The 16,191-nt window shown below is 41.2% G+C and overlaps 1 protein-coding gene across 3 annotated transcripts in view; it reads left to right on the forward strand.

Annotated features, from left to right (window-relative positions):
• The window catches only part of ZFP62 (ZFP62 zinc finger protein), a 19,247-nt gene extending 10,401 nt beyond the window's left edge, over positions 1–8,846 (forward strand). Inside the window, exons 2-3 of one of the 3 annotated variants that reach the window (XM_012654665.1) lie at positions 4,403–4,475; positions 4,951–8,846. In XM_012654665.1, coding sequence (XP_012510119.1) covers positions 4,965–7,667 — 2,703 coding nt within the window. In that variant the 5' untranslated portion in view covers positions 4,403–4,475; positions 4,951–4,964 and the 3' untranslated portion in view covers positions 7,668–8,846. The remainder of the gene's footprint in view (positions 1–4,402; positions 4,476–4,950) is intronic. The other 2 variants (XM_012654662.1, XM_012654663.1) reach the window with 2 other exon arrangements.
• The last annotated feature ends 7,345 nt before the right edge of the window (positions 8,847–16,191 follow it).

Consider the following 16,191-nt stretch of genomic DNA (forward strand, 5'->3'; position numbering starts at 1 on the left):
TTTAGCCTTCTTTAATCTGGAACATTTCTCCAGCTTTTCTTTGTCTTTTATGAAAATGATATTTTTGAAAAATACAGTCCCCTTTTTCCTACTTACCTTCGAATGAAACATGCTTCATTTTGGATTTACCTGATGTTTCCTTGTGATTCAGCTCATGTAATGCATTCTTATAGGTGATGTGTCCTCAAGATGTCACTGCGGAAAGCACATCATGTCCATCTAAATAAATACCATCTAAATAAATACCATCTAAATACCATCTAATGTCCATCTAAATACCTCCACTGGAGGTATTTATTTAGAATGCAGGCCAAGGCATTGTCTAATTTCTCTGCTATATAATAATTAATGCTATGTCTTCGCTTGTAACTAAAGACACAATCTCTGGGGGAATATTTAAGACTATGCAGATGTCTTTCCTGCTCCTTGTCAAAATTTCCCCCTAGATTTGCTGATGATTCTCCCTTTATCTAGTCTTTACTTTGATAGTTGCAGAATGCCGATTTTTCCAATTCTACCATTCCTTTCATATTTACCAACCAGTGCTCACATTCTTCTGTAAACAAGAAGCTTCCGTTTCTCCCCTTTTTGTATCTGTGGACTCAAAATCCTATCTTTGATGGTTTATAATTCATTGCTGTCTTGAATTTCTATGGTGCTTAAATCAGATGTGTAAGCTGGCTCTTGCGGTCTTGTGCCATGTGCCCACCATTGTTTTGAGCCCTTCCTTACTTGCTGGCCTAACAAGATGCCCAAGCTCATCTTGTATGTTTCCTGTTCCCAGCCAGGAATCAGCCATTTCTTTGAGGACCTCTGGTTTCTTTTAGTAGGTGATGGTATTATAATAGAGTCCCAGGAGATGGTGCTAGATGTGCTCATTACCACTGAGGTATTTTTGTTTCTTGGCCTTTCAGCAAAGACAGCTAGGGAATATATGCACATATATACACACATGCATACAAATGGTGCAGACGTGAATATACATACATTTATATACATGCACGTATATATAATTTAGAAACCATAAGTTCACACCAGTACTTTCAATTCATCCCCACAGGTTGTTTCTTGCCTTCCCCTATTCCTTATTTTTACGTCCTTTCTTCTTCCAGGAGAGCCCTGACTTCCAAGAAATTCAACACATTTACTCAGTTCCATAATACATCTAAAATTTTTTCAGAATTGCTCTGCCCATACCACTACAGAAAACAGACCTGCTAACATAGTTCAATTGTTTGCACTTCTTCCCTACCACCCCCTGCAGCCTTCCCAAGACTGAATATACCTCTATGGTCAAATACTATGTCCCTAAGTTACTTGGATTTGTTCTTTTGTTTCTTTTTGTTTGTTCTCTTCCTGTGGTTATGATATTCATGTAAAACACAAATGAGTTCATTTGTTTCTGTTTGCTTTCTGTTTTAGCTGTTTTTCTACTTTCCTATCCTCATGTATTTAATTTTATTCTTTGAATATGCAAAACATTTTTATGCTTCCATAAGTAAAAACTATATAGAGAGCTATAGAGTGTCTGTCTGCCCCCACCTGCCATCCCTTCCGCTCCACTCAACCCCTTGTAAAGTAAACTTCATTGTTTTCTGGTTTATCATTGTTATATAAAGAGAAGCAGATACGTACTTGTTTTCTTGTTTTCCTTCTTTTGTGCACAAAACGTAGCATATATGCTCTTTTTTTCACTGTGCCTTTTTTGATTTTACAGTATATCCTCATTCTCTTTTAGTGCTGCATTGTGTATATATGCCATAGTTTATTTAACCAGTCTTCTATGCTTGGATATTTAGGTAGTTTTCCAGATTTTTCAGTTGCAAGTAACGCTACAGTGAATAACTTTGTGCATGTATAGTTTTGCATTGTTGGTGTCACCTCAGTATAAATTCCTAGAAGTGAGATTTCTGGGTAAACTCATACATGGTTTTGTTAGATATTGGCAAATTCCCCTCAACAGGGGTTGTGCCAATTTGCATTTTCAACAATGTATGAGAGTTCCTGTTTCCTCCATAGCCTCATCAACAGAGTATATTGTTAAGCTTTGACTATTTGCTAATCTGACAGGTGAGAAATAGTATTTTACTGTAGTTATTTGCCTTTCTCTTATTGTGACTGAAGTTGAATATCTTTCCACATATTTAAGGACCATTTTAGTCTATTTTTCTTCAGTTTTTGAAAGTTATTTGTATATTAGGGATATTGGCCGTTACATATGATGTATCTTGCAAATTTTTTTTTCTACTTTGTCATTTATCTCTTAATTTTGCAAATGGTATTTTTGCCATGCAATTTTGTTTTTATATAGTCAAATTTATAAATCCTGTTCATCTGAGTCATAGTTAGAAAGCTTTCTCTATACGCAAGTCTTGGAGGCATTTACTGATGTTTTCTTATATTATTTTATATTTAGAATTCTGTTCCATTTGGAGTTTATCCCTGTGTATGGTTTGAAGAATGGATCTAATTTTATCTTTTTCCAAATGGCTTTATAGTTTTACAACACTATTAAAAAGACAGTCTTTGGCCAGGTGTCGTAGCTCATGCCGGTAATCCTAGCACTTTGGGCAACTGAGGATTGCTTGAGGCCAGGAATTCCAGACCACCCTGAGCACCATAGTGAGACCCCATCTCTACAAAACATAAACACATCAGCTGGGCGTGGTGGCGTGCGCCTGTAGTCCTAGCTACTGGGGAGGTTGAGGCGGGGGATCGCTCTAGCCCAGGAGTTTGAGGTTGCTGGGAGTTATGATGATACTACTGTGCTCTAGCCCAGGCAACAGAGTGAGACCCCGTCTCAAAAAAAAAAAAAAAAACAAATAAAATGACCATCTTTACCCCCAATGATTTGCAATGCCATCTTTATCATTGATTTCTATGTATAGTTGGGACAATTTCTGGACTTTCTGTTCTATTCCATTTGCATATATATTTATATACTGGTACCACACTGTTTTAATTATAGGGACTTTATATTTTAATATCTAGTATGGCTAGTACCCTCTCACAGCTCTTCTTTTCATTTTTTTTCTAGCAATTTTTGTGTATTTGTCTTAAGGGATTTGGTTTTATGGCTATAGGAAGTTGAACATCTTTCTGTCCTGAGGTCTGAGGGTGAATACAGATGGAGGGCCAGGGCTGAATAGGAAACAGATGGAGCAGGGTTCCTGGTGTGTGTGGGAACAGGATTCTGAGCGTAGATAGATGGTATGTTGCTGTTTATGGTTCTGGAATTCCACTGCCTACCCAGTAGCCCTCATATTTTAAGTGATGTGGAATGCTCTGCCTGGAGTAATAAAGAAAGGGAGTCGGGGAACAAGGCCATCCTACCATCCCTCAATGGCCTCTGATGATCTTACTTAGTACTTAATATTGCTTAATATTTAATTACCAAATTTGGGGAAGCTCTCTTAGCTGAACAACCTTTGGGTTTAACGTCTATGGAGTGATGCTTTATTTTATCTTCCTAGCGATCCCCTGAGTTCATACCTTGTCCTGTAAGTTTTAATTCAGAGTTCATTGTTCCCATAAGCATAACTTGTATCATAAGTGTGATTCTTTATACAGGTCCACTCCAAAGTCTGTATCTTACTTGTGTTGCCCCTGCCACCTCCTCATATGTTCACAGATAGAATCTCTGAGTAGGATCGACAGAATTGCCATGTACTGACCTAAGAGAGTCTGATACCCAGGGTACGAGGGGGAGATCCAAATTTTAACAGTCTAATCACAAATGTCTAATTGTCTGAGGCTGAAGAATAACTAGCCTAGAACTGTTGTGTGTGTTCTCAGGACTCAGTCTATCAGTAAGTGGATGCTGATGGAGTACAGTTATGGGTAGATTGCCTTCAAGGGAGCAAAGAGTCCCTGCTTGGGCCTAGTATCTCCTTTGAGAAGGAGTGTGCAAACTTTCCTGAGTCATGTGCTTTATCTCCAGGTTCCGACCCTGATCCAGTAACCTGACTGCATGTTCTTAGTTATAATACTATAATGAATAATAAATAATAATAACATATAGCACTCACCAAGTGACAGGTATTGTTCTCAATGCTTTACGTGCACTATCTCATTTCATATTTGCAAAGACCCTATTGCCTTCATTTTACAGATGATGAAACTGCTACACAAAGAGGCTAAGTAATTTTCTCAGGGTCATCCAGCTAGGTATTTGAATCTAGGCAGTGTCACTTCCTTTGCTTGATGGTTTGAGGTTTTGCTTCTCATCTTTGATATGCACTGACTACCGTAGCCTGTTCATAACTAGGAATGAAAGCCGCTCCACAGCAGGCCAGAGCACGTTCTTCCATATAGAGTTCTTCCCTGGCCACCCACTTTCCAGAGTTGATGTCTTCCTGGGAGGGAAAGTCCGGGAAGCCAAATTGACTCCAGGCAGCTGTAGGTTGCTTTGTTTCTCATCTCTGAAATGACTGTCTTCATAATTTCATAACTGTCCCCTTGATACCTTTACCCAGGTACTGATTTCTCCTCTTCTTTAGTTTTGCCTGTCCTCTGTTGATTATGTCTAAATTCTCATAATCAAAAAAGTTACACCTAACATTTGTCTTACTAATTTTTCTGTTTCCTGTTCTTCAGAGATTTCTTCTGTCCTCTGTTTTTTCATGGGTAAATGACATTGTTCAAATACTGGTCAGTGTTGCCTCTGATTCTGTGCATCATTTCACCTTGTCCTAATGCTGAGCTGTTATGAAACAACAGAAAAGCTCTTTGTTCCATTGAAAATACAGGACTCTAGCAGTTTAATATTATCTCCACAGGGGCAGATATTTTGTCATGTCCACTTTTGTATCCCCAGTACTTAAAAATGGTACCTCTGTGATAGCATGCAGTCAGTAAATATTTGTCAAGTTAATGAGTGAATTTTGATGTGATTCTTCCAGTTTTTTCTAAACAAAGTGAACAGGTATCCTTTTTATTTTCTTGGTTTAGTGTCACATTTGAAGATGGCCACTGAGGATGAAGAACCAACCGAAAAGTCTGAAAATGTGGGAAATGCAGAATGTAAGTGGACAAAAATGGAAAGTCTTCACGAGGATCCTGTGCAGGAATCTAAGGTTGGTGAAACGTGTGATTGGGATAGCAAAGTAGAGAGTCAATGGCAAAAGCCGGCAGGAAAAAGGATGAAGGAAGACGACAGTGGCATCAGGGAGATAGTTGGCAAAGCCAAGAACATGGCAAACTTAAAGACGGAACAGGGGGATGAGACAGCTGAAAATAGCTCACGACTGAGCCCAAAACACATCCCACACCAGACTGTCCCTGCAGAGCAGAGAAGCAGTGAACAAGGCAAGTGCGTGGAGAACATTAATGGAAGCTCTCACCCCAGTCTACAGCAGAAAACCAGTGCTGTTAAGAAATCACATAAATGTGATGAGTGTGGGAAATCCTTCAAATATAATTCCCGTCTAGTTCAGCATAAAATTATGCACACAGGGGAAAAACGCTACGAGTGTAGTGACTGTGGAGGGACTTTCCGGAGCAGTTCGAGCCTTCGGGTCCACAAGCGGATCCATACTGGAGAGAAGCCGTACAAGTGTGAGGAATGTGGAAAAGCCTACATGTCCTACTCCAGCCTTATAAACCACAAAAGTACCCATTCTGGGGAGAAGAACTGTAAGTGTGATGAGTGTGGAAAATCCTTCAATTATAGCTCTGTCCTGGACCAGCACAAAAGGATCCACACTGGAGAGAAGCCCTACGAATGTGGCGAGTGTGGGAAGGCCTTTAGGAACAGCTCTGGGCTCAGAGTCCACAGAAGGATCCACACAGGGGAGAAACCCTACGAATGCGACATCTGTGGGAAAACCTTCAGTAACAGCTCTGGCCTCAGGGTCCACAAAAGGATCCACACTGGTGAGAAGCCCTATGAATGTGATGAGTGTGGGAAGGCCTTCATTACTTGCAGAACACTTCTCAACCATAAAAGCATCCACTTTGGAGATAAACCCTATAAATGTGATGAGTGTGAGAAATCTTTTAATTATAGCTCTCTTCTCATTCAGCATAAAGTCATCCACACTGGAGAGAAACCTTATGAATGCGATGAATGTGGGAAGGCTTTCAGGAACAGCTCAGGCCTCATAGTACATAAAAGGATCCACACAGGAGAGAAACCTTACAAGTGCGATGTCTGTGGCAAAGCATTCAGCTATAGCTCAGGCCTTGCAGTCCATAAAAGTATTCACCCTGGGAAGAAGGCCCATGAATGTAAAGAGTGTGGAAAGTCTTTTAGTTATAACTCGCTCCTTCTTCAACATAAAACTATTCACACTGGAGAGAGACCTTATGTATGTGACGTATGTGGGAAAACTTTCAGAAACAATGCAGGCCTCAAAGTCCACAGGAGGCTCCATACTGGGGAAAAACCATATAAGTGTGATCTGTGTGGGAAAGCCTATATCTCACGCTCTAGCCTTAAAAATCACAAAGGAATCCATCTTGGGGAGAAGCCCTATAAATGTAGCTATTGTGAAAAATCCTTCAACTATAGCTCTGCTCTTGAACAGCATAAAAGAATTCATACAAGGGAGAAACCCTTTGGCTGTGATGAGTGTGGAAAAGCTTTCAGAAATAATTCTGGCCTTAAAGTACATAAACGAATCCACACTGGGGAGAGACCTTACAAATGTGAAGAATGTGGGAAAGCCTACATCTCACTCTCAAGCCTTATAAATCATAAAAGTGTACACCCTGGGGAGAAGCCCTTTAAGTGTGTTGAGTGTGAGAAAGCCTTCATCACATACCGAGCCCTTATAAACCACAAAAAAGTTCATCTTGGGGAGAAGCCCTACAAATGTGATGTGTGTGAGAAATCTTTTAATTACACCTCACTCCTTTCTCAACACAAAAGAGTCCACACTAGAGAGAAACCCTATGAATGTGACAGGTGTGAGAAGGTCTTCAGAAACAACTCAAGCCTTAAAGTTCATAAAAGAATCCATACTGGGGAGAAGCCCTATGAATGTGATGTGTGTGGAAAAGCCTACATCTCACACTCAAGCCTTATTAATCATAAAAGTACTCACCCTGGCAAGACACCCTATACATGTAATGAATGTGGAAAAGCTTTTTTCTCAAGCAGAACTCTTATAAGCCATAAAAGAGTCCATCTTGGGGAGAAACCTTTCAAGTGTGTCGAATGTGGGAAATCTTTCAGTTACAGCTCTCTCCTTTCACAACACAAGAGGATCCACACAGGGGAGAAACCCTATGTATGTGATAGGTGTGGAAAGGCATTCAGGAACAGCTCAGGCCTCACAGTGCATAACAGGATCCACACAGGTGAGAAACCCTATGAATGCGATTTGTGTGGGAAGGCGTACATCTCACATTCAAGTCTTATCAACCATAAAAGTGTCCACCGTGGGAAGCAGTCCTATAATTGTGAGTGTGGGAAATCCTTCAATTATAGGTCAGTCCTTGACCAACATAAAAGGATCCACACTGGAAAGAAGCCATACCGATGTAATGAGTGTGGTAAGGCTTTTAATATCAGATCAAATCTCACCAAGCATAAAAGAACACATACTGGAGAGGAATCTCTAAATGTGACAAATGTGGGAAGTCATAGTGGCACATCCCAGAGGAGAACCTATGAGGAGGGAGGGAATGCTCTGGATAGGACCAGGATGAGGATGCCTCTGTAGCAGGTGAAGTTTACTGAGTCTCAAGGATTGCAAGTGGAAGAAAAACCTTATGAATGTAAGAGTGTCTGAGGTCCTTGTTCATGGGTTATACTTTGCATAGTACAAATCACTGTAGAGGATCGTGAGTAATCTTTTCTATGTGATTTTCAGTCACAGCAAGGAAGGCTCCAGTGTCAGGGTAATTTCGCCCTTATAGAATATAAAATACTCCATACTGGGGATAAAACCTATTAAAGTGATGGAATATGAAAAAAATCTTCAAAATAAGCAGACATTTCTATACATAAAAGAAAACACAAATTGAGGAAAGGACTTCAATTAGAAACCACATAGTCACGATCAGAAAGTTCATACTTGGATGAATTCTGTGAATAAAAATGTAGGAAATTCAGGTTTACCTTTGAATTCCAATGACCAATATTGGTCAGTGGGGAAAAAAAAACTAAGAAGAGCCTTCAACAGACAAATTCAGGGAAAGGTAGGCTTCAGGGAATATAAATTTATTTAATAATAGTGATCTTGATGTAATCGAATGGCTTGAGGGGGGCAATGATGATGATTTTTGAAACAAAATTTGGATTTCCTAGTAGGAAAGTAGAAAGCATAGACTGTTACAAATGTAACAGAGATAGGAGAGTCACTCGTAGAAAAGACAAACTGATTGGAATGTACTATTGTGATATACTAGTTGAATGGATGGAACTTTTTTTTTTTAAAGTTTCAAATCAGCCCCCCAGTGAATGATGAATGTGTGATGAGCGGGAACCTGAAAGGTGGTATTCACACATTTATGCTACAATAAAAGGTTCTGCCTTGGAGAGAATCTTGACACATTCAATAACCAATGGGACACATCTTCAGCATGAACTTGCACCTTATATGACAATTGATTCAGGGATTCCTAGGATAGGAATGTTGGGAAGGAGGGCATTTTATTGTAGGAGCTAAAAAGCTAAGTAGCTACCAGTAATTCAAGAGACGAGGAAATTCATGTTTCTTAATGATCTTGTTAAATGTTTGTTTTGGACAGTGTTATTGTAAAGATTTCTTGCAGTATATATGTAAATTGTCTGTTGTAAAATGTTATGGATGCTTTGTTCAGGGCTCACTCTCTTTGCCATGAAGGCCAGATAGTTGTGGTGAAGTAAGGTGGAATTCCAATAAAGAAATTCCTTAAATGAAAACAGACTGTGACTTACTTTAGGTGGAGGGATACACAGAGCCAATCCTGTGTCAGTATGGGGTAAGTTATATCAGATCCAAACCAGAGAAGGCAGCGGGGGACTCATCCCACAGGGCTAGGAGCTCAGCTGGTTTCAGCAGAAGTTAGATGGTGCTTCACTAGGAGACGCACAGAGTGGATTTTGAGGAAACAAGTGATGCGATCCTTATACTGGGAGTAGGCAGGCTATGTGTGTCACCACAGGTAGAATTTTTTTTTTTTTTTTTTTTCTGAGAGTGTCACTCTGCTGCCTGGGCTAGAGTGCCGTGGCATCATCCTAGCTCACAGCAACCTCAAACTCCTGGGCTTAAGCGATCCTTCTGCTTCAGCCTCTCAAGTAGCTGGGACTACAGGCGCACACTGCCATGCCCAGCTAATCTTTCCTAGTTTTGTAGAGACGGGGTCTCACTCTTGCTCAGGCTGGTCTCAAATTCCTGACCTCAAATGATCTTGGCCTTGGCCTCACAGAGTGCTAGGATTACAGGCGTGAGCCCCCGTGCCCAGCATCCCGGTAGAACTTAATGTGAAGTATTGCTAACTATGTATGAAGTGGTTAACTAGGTAATTTAAAGGGTAAAAGTAGACTCTTTTGAGAATTGAGTAACCAAGAATACTGTGGGGGTAGGAGGTCCCAGTAGAGGCTGAATTCTAAGTCTGGTCTCTCTGGCTTCAAGAGAACATTCCGTAGCCAGGTAGGATTCCTAGCTCTCTAGCTTGATAGTTCCCATGCTTCTCTCTAGGAGTATAACTCTCTTTGACTTTGTCTCCAAGCCCCCACCAGTAAGTTCTGGTTTTTTCCCCTAGGGACTGTATCTTATTTATCTTTTTATTTCCAGTACCCAGTGGCATACAGTAGGTGCTCACAGATGTTTGGGAAGTGAAGTAATAAATGAACCTTATGTTTTCTAGCCATCTTGTCCAAGGAGAAGTTCATTTAGGGTCAGTGTTGAGCTGTCCGTCAATAATTCAGTGAATAAGCAGGATATCAGTGATACCCCCAGGTAACATTCATGCTGCTTCCCCTTTTTTTAGGGACTTGCCACTTTTCTCCTTCACTCTTGCGGTCCAAATGGAGTTTCTCAGGCCGCAGTGAGGTGAATCTATGGTGCAAGCCATTGCCATTCCTCCTCCTTGGTCTTCATTTGCTCTGACCAAAACCTGGAATCATACATGATTTCTTTCTCTCATTCTCCTTCCCCTATCCCATCCTATCAATCCAATCCATTAACTAGTCCTCTGAGCTCTATCTCAAAAATATATTCCTTATTCAGCTATTTCTTACTAGCTCCACTACTGCCACAACCCAATCCATCCCTTACCTGGGGTCTTGTAATAGCCCTGTGCATCACACCTCCATGCCCAGCTAATCTTTTCTAGTTTTGTAGAGACAGGGTCTCACTCTTGGCTCAGGCTGGTCTCAAATTCCTGACCTCAGATAATCCTCCCGTCTTGACCTCACAGAGTGCTAGGATTACAGCTGTGAGCCACTGCACCCAGCATCCAGGTAGAATTTAACGTGAAGTATTGCTAACTATGTATGAAGCAGTTAACTAGGTAACTCAAAGAATAAAAGTACACTCGTCTGAGAATTGAGTAACCTCCTAGCCTCCTCCCCACCGTCCACAGAATAGAAGGCAGAGCCCCAGAACCTTCATGGTCTTGGCAAAATCCTCATCCCTTCCTCCCTGACCAGAGTCACAGCCTCACTACCACTGTCTACCTGGAAGACCATTGCTACAAATTCCATTTTGCCTTTTATCCTTATATGTGTACCCTATATTGCCACCAGACAGGACTGTATGCCCATAACATTGTACATTTTTTCACCTGACTGTGTTTCCTACCCCTCCATAACACAAGAACTTTCATTGTATCCCCTGGAACTCATAGTCCACCATTAGCAAAATTTCCTATATTCTCTTCACCTCTTGGCCTAACTGAAAACTAGCTATCCTCTGGGGGTACGGTTTCCTTTGCACTTCTCTCAAGTGGGGGCTGCCTTTTCTACCATATCCCATGTTTCCAGGTGGGATAGGTAACCTGCATGGTCCTATTGCTGCTTGAGGACCATTGTCACCCCCTCTTCCTAAACTCCCCCCTCTCCCCACTAAAGTTTGAAATCTCTTTACATTACATTAAACAACCACCAGCCCTTCTTTCTGCAGCCATCTGCAGATCCTGGGTTGCTCTCCAGCATTCCTTGAAGACTGTAGCTCCTGTCTCACTGTCACTTTCTCCAAAGCTAATCGTGTCTTAATTCTAAGTAATTTCTATGACATGCAGGTGATGCTTTCCATACACTGGCCTCTGAAGTCTTTAACCTCTGCTTCTCTCCTCCCGTGGTCTTGTGCTCCACCCTACCTCAGGCGTCCATTCCACAGTCTTGTCATGTCATTAACAATAGCTGCAACCTCTCTTTAATCTCAATTCCGAGTGAGCCACTCTCTGACCCCACCTCCTAGCTTTCCCGTGTCCTTCCTCTAGTATCCTGCCAGGACTCCACCCACCAGTAAGTTCTGATAGGTGGAGGAAAGGGGGGAGGTGGTAGGGAGGTAAGGAAGACAGTGTCTCCAACACAAATCCACATTGAAATGTGATGAACACACTTGCTCTATGTCCTTCCCTACATGTGGCACCGGCAAGCCTGACCCTGCCCACAAGCTTGGACTGATTTATTGAGGAAGTACTTATTGAGGATCTGCTGGGCGCAGTCCACTGTCCCAGGCACTGGGTGGGAGAGGATGGCAGCAGAAGTAGACCCTGGTAGATAAGGATGAATAAGGGAGAAAGGCCACAAGCAAAACCACCCTGATGGATGCCCTGAACTAGACTCTGCAGGTTCTCAGAGGAAAGTGACTATGACCAACCAGGAAAAGGGAGGTAGTGGTGACATCTGAGTGGGACATCGAATCGTGTTTTCTCAGAGAGGATTGGGAAATAGGATGGTCTGAGCAAAGGCATCATGGGAAACACTCAGGCATCCTCCAATGAGGCTGGTCTCTGGCAGGGCTGATGTCTGGTGGGCAAGAAGGAGGTGGCTGCGGAGTACTTGTTCCCAGCAGTTGTGGCTCTGATTGGGTTTCTGTTTGCTAAAGATGAGACCAGTTCTGGCTGTTTTAGATAATCACAGGTTTGCTGAGGTTTCCATTTGCCCACACACCCCTGCTTGAGTTCCAGCTGGACCTAATGCACCATCTATTTTCATGGGAGATGCAGGTTAATTAAGTAACAATGGAGAGGATGGCCACAGCTTGGATGGGGATTCTGAGTGCCCTGAGCACTAGGACACACTCTCCCATCTATTTGGATGCTCTGGAAATGGTCCCAGGACCTCACGTATGCCTTCAGCCAGACGTGAGCCTCTTTGGGCTGATCCCAAACATGATGGGGTGTCTCAGTCTCTAGCCCCCAAAGATCCAATGGGCTCATGTGTGCCACCCCAGGGACGAGAGGTGGTTTAAGGACTACCTCCAACTGCTACCAGAAAATGATATGTAAGAAGAAAAAATAAGCAGGAGGAGAAGAGAAAGCACAAAGGAAAACTTGAATAAACAATGAGTATGCAAAAGCCCTTCATAGGAGTGTACATCTCTATTAGTGAATTTGTCTGAAGGTGAAAGCCCAAAAAATAATTGTGTCTGTTTCATGTATGAGGATCCTGGGGGTGAAATAGCATTGAACACCAGTCATGCAATGCAAAGGAAATTTCCTTCATGGGATTCAAAAACGAGAGGATCACCACTAGGATAATACCTGAGGACCAGTTAGCCGAAGACAGATATTGGGGATATGAAGTCTGCTTGTATCAGGAGGACCTTAAGGAATTGGGGACAGCTGCCCCAGGGCAGTCCCTAGGCTGGGAGGACTCTTCACGTTTCTTCTCCAGCCTCAGCCAAGGGCCTTGGCCTGGAGACATGGAGAAGGAAATAGAATAGAGTATTTTAACTCGATTCATCTTCCCACTGAGGAACTGTTCCCATTTAGACGTGGCACTTCTTCTCAGGCCATGGATAATATTGGTTATGCTCAAGGAGCAGTTTTTGTGAAACCTGTGTAGAGAGGCAGCAAAGTCTAGTGGCCAAGGGCATGTTCTCTCTGCCATGAAGCCCAGATTCAAATGAGCACTCTCACTTATTCTCAGATGACAAGTAACTTAACATTTTTTAAATTTTTTTTTTTTTTTTGAGAGACAGGGTCTTATTCTGTCACCCAGGTTGAGTGCAGTGGGGCAGTCATAGCTCACTGTAACACCCTGGGCTCAAGCGATCTTCCCACCTCAGTCTCCCAAGTAGCTGAGACTACAGGCATGCGCCACCACACCTAGCTAATTTTTTAAAATATTTTTCTTTTGAGATGGGGTCTTGCTATGTTGCCCAGGCTGGTCTCAAACTCCAGGCCTCAAGTGATCTTGCCTCAGCCTCCCAAAATGCTGGGATTACAGGCATGAGCCATCGTGTCCAGCCTAACCTCTTTTTATGCTTCTGTGGCGTCACCTGTCTTTTGTCAGGATAAGAAAAGCAGCAACCTCATAGTTTGTAATGAGGACTGGAAAATTAGTATTATTAGGACCCTTAGAAGAGTGCTTGGAATGAGAAGTGTGCATAAGGATGTATCAAGTCCGGCAGTGAAGTGGCCTCTGCCCGAGGACTCAGCATCTAGATGCTCAAGCAATGGAAGACAGCTCCTATCTGGAAGTCAAGAAAATCCTTCAAGGACCACCCCACATGCCGACACAACTTGAGAAGAGATGTGAGACGTGAGAAAAATGATTTTTTCAATATGGTTACTCAGTGGTATCTTGTTTCTAAGCAAGCAATCCATTGTTTCTAAGCAAACATGCTTTGTGTTTGTCAGGCTGGAAAAGTGTTAACAGCTTGAGGAGCCTCCTGCTTTGGTCCAGTGACCAAGCGTTTTGGGTGTGATGAGGGCTGCTATACACTGGCTTCTCTGGCCTAGGTGGCCTGCCCACTCATGCCATATGCATTTTGCTTCCCCTGTCTTTTCCTGGCAATATTCAGATGTGCTGGAGTTTACTTCAGGAAGAGTTGGTGAGAGCCACACTTCCACCATCTTAACCATGGCTGTTTTTGGTGAGTGTCCCCATCTTAACCATGGCTGTTTGTGGTGAGTGTCCCCTTAAGATCTCAAAGGCTAAGAGGCGGTCCTTGGGTGGGCAGGGAGAAGCCCCAGAGGAGGCAGGCAAAGTTTCTGGGTATAAACCTTAGGGCAGTATTCCACTCAATGTAATAATTATGAATTTGTTTCCTGTCAATAATTTCCCATCTGTAAAATGAGGGAAAAGACCTATTCACATGGTTGCTTTAAGGATTAATGAAAAAGCACCCTGTATTTTATAAAAACTTTGTACAAACATTATTGTTAAATTGACTAATCTATCTTTTTAAAAGTCGACGGAGATAATGAAGATGAGAGCAAAAAGTAATGAAACAGGAAGCAACACAATAAAGAAGACTAACAAAGTCAAGGTTGGTGCTTTGAAAATTGATAAACCTCTGATGTGATTGGACAAGGAAAAACAGAAAGTACAAATAATCAAAGTTGGGAATGAAAATTGGGAGATCACAACAGATGGGTTAATTTATAAGTATATTTTTTTAACTTCCAAATGTGCAAATTTCTTAGTTAGAGTTTTGTTATTGCATTGTAGTCAGAAAACATACTTTATATGATTGCTATTCTTTGTAATGTGTTCCAATTTGCTTTATGATCCAGCGTATGTTTGACCTTAGTGAAAGTTCATAGGCACTTGAAAAGAACATGTGTTCTGCAGATGCTAGATAAAGCCTTTAGATCAAGTTTGTAATGAATTGTTCAGATCTTCTCTGCTCTTAATGAATTTTTGTCTACTTGTTCTATCAATTAATGGCATAATTGTTGAGTTACCCATTTCTACGTAAATATAGTTCTGTGAATTTTGCTTTATATATTTGAGGCCACACAAATAGAATTGTTATATTTTTCTGCTCAATGGAAACTTTATGAATTAACCCTTTATTTCTAGTAATTCCTTTTACTTAAAGTCTTCTTTTCTGGTATTAATAACATAAGCTTCTTTTTGATTACTGTTACATGGCATATCTCTTTCCATCCTTTTACTGTCAACCTTTCTGTATTCTTAGGTTTTAGGTGTGCCTCTTCAAAACAGCAGATAGTTGTTGTTTTAATCTAGTCTGATAACTTATTAATAGGAAAACTTAGCCTTTTAATGTGTAATTACTGATAGATTGGGGTTTAAATCTTATTCACTGCTTTCTATTTACTCCTCCTGATCCAAGTTCTGTTATCTCTTTTCTTGCCTTCTTTCAGGTTAGATTAGAGTGATTCTACTAGAATTCTGTTACAATTATTCTATTATTCTATTTTTCCCTCTTTTGGGAAGTTACACAGTTTCTCTCTTCTTTTAGCCACCTAGGAATTAAAAGATTCATTCTCGATTTATCAGAGCCTAATGTTAATTGATACTTTTATCTTCATCCTAGACAATGCAAGGCTCTTGGAATACTTTAGCTTCATTTACCTTCCATCTTATTTGCTATTGTTTTGGTGAATTTTAATTATGTATATATAAATGTGCATAGATATTAAAATATATTACTATTGGTTTTATACCAAATGTTTATTTAGATTTATTCACATATTTACCATTTGAAATACTTTCCATTACCCTTCATTCAAATTTCAATGGGGAAAATTATTATGCATTACTGAATTAACACAACTTTATGCTAAAAGCCTCCAAATCTCAATAGATAGACCGAGTTCATCTCTGCTAATAGTTATCCCAACTCAACAATAAGGAGTTTCCCTTCAATGATTAGTCTTTAAAACAGCTATTTACCTACCTGTCTGCTTACCCTATCCTCGCTGCCCATACCTGTCACCAACTCCTTCCTACTGCATGTGAGGTGCCACACACTTCAGGTGGTGCTCACAGTCAAAGCTTATGACTCAGTGCTCATATAAGTGAAACTTTAATGCAAAACAAATCAACAAAGTAGAATAAATTAGATGACATAGTGTATATGATGTCACGTGCAATGAACAAGCCATTGTATGGAAAAGCCAGGAAATAGAAGATGACAGGGAAGACCACAGAGAGAGTCTCTGCTGTTGGATGAACTGCTTGTTTCATCCTCAGAGATGGCCACAGGTGGTCTCCCTTTGTGGCCCTCAGCTGCTCGCTGACACTTTGCAAGCTGACTCATGCTTATTAAATTAACTCTTCATCCAGTCAGTGGACTGGGATGACCCTGAGTTAGCAGAAGCTTCGTCTGCTTTGGG

The sequence above is a fragment of the Propithecus coquereli genome, unplaced genomic scaffold, assembly GCF_000956105.1.
Source record: "Propithecus coquereli isolate 6110/MARCELLA unplaced genomic scaffold, Pcoq_1.0 Scaffold443, whole genome shotgun sequence".
NCBI classification, from domain to species: domain Eukaryota; kingdom Metazoa; phylum Chordata; class Mammalia; order Primates; family Indriidae; genus Propithecus; species Propithecus coquereli.